The 4186-nt window shown below is 40.7% G+C and overlaps 1 protein-coding gene across 1 annotated transcript in view; it reads right to left on the reverse strand.

Moving 5' to 3' along the window:
• Window positions 1–3539, reverse strand: part of ATP6V1C2 (ATPase H+ transporting V1 subunit C2) — an 18926-nt gene extending 15387 nt beyond the window's left edge. Inside the window, exons 1-2 of the mRNA XM_005420291.2 lie at window positions 3367–3539; window positions 2160–2227 (exon numbers count right to left, since the gene is read on the reverse strand). Coding sequence (XP_005420348.1) covers window positions 2160–2227; window positions 3367–3495 — 197 coding nt within the window. The 5' untranslated portion in view covers window positions 3496–3539. The remainder of the gene's footprint in view (window positions 1–2159; window positions 2228–3366) is intronic.
• Between the last annotated feature and the right edge of the window lie 647 nt (window positions 3540–4186).

The raw sequence follows: 4186 nt of genomic DNA on the forward strand, positions 1-4186 counted from the left end.
GCTCAGGTCATCTGAACAGGCTTGTAACCCTCTGGATGCCATTTACTTCAACCAAGTGCAAGTGCCTGGCATTTTAACCCTTGAATCACAATTTAGACATAAAACCTGAAGCATTTATTTAATGCAAAATGCTTTTGTATATCCTTGTGGGACTCAGTCTGCTAATACCTCTGATTATTCTGTTATTCTCTGCTACTACTCTAATGTTACTACTCTAATGCATTTTTCTTATTTTTCAAAACGTATTTCTTATTTTTAAATCTTGTTGATCTTTCCTGGTTACCTATCTTGACAGGCAAATGAGACAAACAGGAAGAGTCCTTGCCTCAGCAGATTACAGTGGATGTGCCTCACTGTCCCCTTTGCTCCATGTCCCTACAGCCCATCAGAGGGTAAGAGTCATTACTGGCATTAAAGGGACAATTAGTGGAGTAAAGTGGTGTTCAGCTTGAACAAGCAGCTGTATCGTGCTGACAAGTAAAGACAAAGATAACAGGAGCCTAAGGAGCTCCTACTGACATTTCACTTCTAACTGCCCTCCATGATCTTACATGGATTCTGAACTCAGCTTTTCAGAACTCCTAATGCTTCACAAAGCTGGGAATTAGTTATGCCTTTCTGAAAAATCAGTTCAAATAATTTCTCGCAGCCCTCAAACCCTGAACACACAGCTGCTTCCTATCTGCTACCCTGACTAGAGACGCAGAATCTCAGAATATTCTGAGTTTGAAGAGATCCACAACGATCATCCAACACTTTCCATTAGAACAGATAGCAGGTATGGGCACTGTCTCTCCCCAAATTTGCCCCCTTTCCACTTCCTCAAGAATCTCTACAATTGAAGAAGAAGCTGGAACATGTTACAAAGAATATGGGGCAGTATCTTTGGCAGGGTCACAATGGAAATGGTTTTGTTGATAAATTAAGTTGCTTTGTCTTGCTTAAAGTCTTGAAGAATCAGTATGGTTTAGTTTTAGGTAGTTCTGTGAGGAGCAGTGTGTTGGACTCAATGATGGTGATGGGTCTGTTTCAACTTGAGATATGAATCATATCTATGATTCTAAAAGATCAATCTTGTGTGCAACCCAGAATTATCATATGCAATCATTCTAATACAACCCTTGTGTAGCACTAGGAAAATTAGAAAAAAAAATGCTATGGAGAAAAGTATTCTAGCAGAACAACATTCACCTAAACTGCCTAGCATAGATGCAGTTTATATCAGGGTTTCTGTAGATCTTTGCAACTGCCACACAAAGATCTATGAAAGGATTGAGCATATTTAGACAAGAAAATGCTTATCAGTCTGGACTGGGAGAAAAAAGGCAAAAAGACCCAGAGCTAATGCATGTGTCTGTGACCAAAACTAGGTAAGCTCCCAAAGCAAAAAGTAGAACAAAGCAGAAAAACCCAGCAGCTTATACCTTCACTGCCTCAAAGTCTACCTTGTGCCATGAAGTATCTTAAAACCCATCATTTTCTTAGCTTGTCTGTACTACATTATTCTTTTGCATGCCCAGGTCAGTTTGTCCCAAAAGGCAAACTTGGCAATTGTTAGCAAGGAGGTCATGTGAGTCTTTGCTTAAGTAGGTTTGATGCAATATGAGTCAATATTCTGGTTTTTAAGGAGTTTAAAAGCCTGAGAGGGAGCAGTCTGGACTTCATTCAAATGAATATAATCATTAGAGGTCCTCTATCTGGTTGAAAAGGGATAGAAGGTTCAATAGAAATATTCTGTCAAAACAAAAAACAAGATCAGGGAGGGCTTCACATTCTCTAAATGTTGTTTTATCAAGTTTCTGGATGAGGTGGGAGGATGTTCTTTAAAATAAAAACAAAAGCACAAAACAAAATAACCCCACAACCCACCATTTAAAGCAGTTTCCTTATGAGAAACAGCTTCCCTAGCACTGCCACTCAAATGGATTGCTGTGCTGACAAAGCAACCATGGATATAATTCATCTGAATTTTAAGGAATGAGTCTTTCTTTGTGATAACTCCATGACAATCAACACAAGGGTTAAACAAAGCCTATCCACTTTAGTCCAGTTGTAGTCCAGGCTGAACTGCGTCAGACCAAGGTGAACACAAGGACATACCATCCCATAAAAACAATGTCTGTTTCTCATTTGTAGGTGGTAAATAAGATCTATTTTACCTTTCAGCAAAGGTATCAAGTTTTCCCAACTCATCTGACAGACCAACAAGAGCATCCAGTGTCCCCACCTGTGCAAAAGATGAGAATTAGGTGAAAGATGCACAACTCTGTCTAAGGCTTTTGTTGGCAGAGCCTTGAGGGGACTGACTTGTCCTAGTACACATGAATTTAACAGTTTGGCAGAACCTTATTTACTTGGTGGAAAATAGTAGCAATTCCTTTACCCAAGAACTAGGGCATAAAAAGCCTTTTCCAATAAAGGAAAAAAGTATGTGTAATCTCAAGATTACATGTAAGTGTCTTTCTTCCTGTTTTCACTTTGTCCTCTATCATCAAGCTCCACAGAATAGTCTTTAACCAGACAAAATAGTGACTGGAAATGCACACAAATAATGCACACATACAAACAAGTCAGATGTACTAAGAGACCAAAGGGAAGCAGCACTTATTCAAAAGGGGATGTCTGTCTGTGTTCTCTGTTATTGCCAAAGCAAGTCTCTCACAAAGCCATTTCTGACCAACATCTGCTTTTTGAATCACTGTCAGTCATAACCCCATATTTATGGTATTGCAGCATATTGCCAAACCTTTTCTTGTAATGTTGCCAGCTCAACATTATGTAGGGTCAATCTAAGGGAGAAGAAATAAATTTTATGTAGAAAAAATAGAATGCAAATGGGCATCTTCAGATACTCCAAATGCTTTACTTCCTTCAACATAAGCAGATTCTCACCACCACCAGTGGGGTAAGGTCCACAGATGATAAAGTCCATGGATGATAAAAATCTTATCAATCTCTTTTTTGCGCACACAAAAAAGCAACACTCTTTTCTCTGTCAGTAGTCTTGCTGCCATGGCTGTGGATAGTCAGCTGCTCCCTTTGCATTAGCAATCCAAGATGGACTATGCTGTATGACTTTGATGACTAGGAGCACATTGTACATGGAATGCAATAGATCAGCTATTTAACATCTCACTCATGTTTACTCCTTATACATCTACCCTTCCAATGTGAAGAGCAGCTTCAAGAACAATGACTTATTTCTCATCAATTTTCAGTTGACTGAACACAACTCATCCCCCAACCACAGGCTCCTTCTATGCTCTGCATATTATCCCAAATGATAAATCCCATATTTATCCCAAAAGTCTTTAGCCCTTGCTAATGCTGCTGTTTTGCCCATGCACAAACCCCTTCCTCACTTACCTTTAAGTCTGGAATATGGAATTTACTGTTGCTGGACAGGTTGGATTTAGATGTCACAGTGTTCATTCTCTCCCATGCCTGCAGATTTGTTTTGTCTCCTGGGGCAGAAATTAGCCAGAACTCTGACATGATCTAATATTTTCCCTTCACTGCTGGTCACTGTAGAAACTCAAAGCAGGTAAGTGGCTAAAAGAGCACCACACAAAATATGTCCTTCCCTAAGAACAGAAAGAATTAGAACAGATCACTGATCTCTTTTGTTCAGAAACACCAGGAGAATGAGTCAGTTATGCGTCTCAGGCTGAAATGGAACATGACCTTTTCCTGTTCCTTCCTTCTCAGGATTGTTCCATCCAGTTTCTGCATGAAGAAATGAAGCTTCCTCCTCCCCTTTTCCCTCCCAGCCTGTTCCATTTGCCTTGCACTTTGAGTTCAGTGCCTGTTAGGGAGCTTGGGGGCTTCACCAAACCACCCAAAAGTAATAAGGAATTTCTGCTTGATAAATATTCTCTCTCAAATTGTTGGACATACGCAAGGAAAAATGAAAGCAAGACCTCTGCTAAACATAGAGGCTGCAAAAGATGCCACTGGCAGGACAGAATATTCTCCTCTGTGTTTTTTCTTCCTAGGCTCGATAGTAAGGAGCTGGAGGAAGGCAAACCCTGGCGTATAGGGATGGTATCAGCGGAGCCACACAGATGGAACAGTAGCGAGAACAGAGGGACAACTACTGTGGTACGAAGCAAAGAGATGAGGGCAGGAGAGCGAGCAGCCGGCACCACACCGCAATCCTCCCTTCCTTCTCGAGCTCCCGCGGAGC

The sequence above is a fragment of the Geospiza fortis genome, unplaced genomic scaffold (genome assembly GCF_000277835.1).
Source record: "Geospiza fortis unplaced genomic scaffold, GeoFor_1.0 scaffold81, whole genome shotgun sequence".
Lineage (NCBI taxonomy): Eukaryota > Metazoa > Chordata > Aves > Passeriformes > Thraupidae > Geospiza > Geospiza fortis.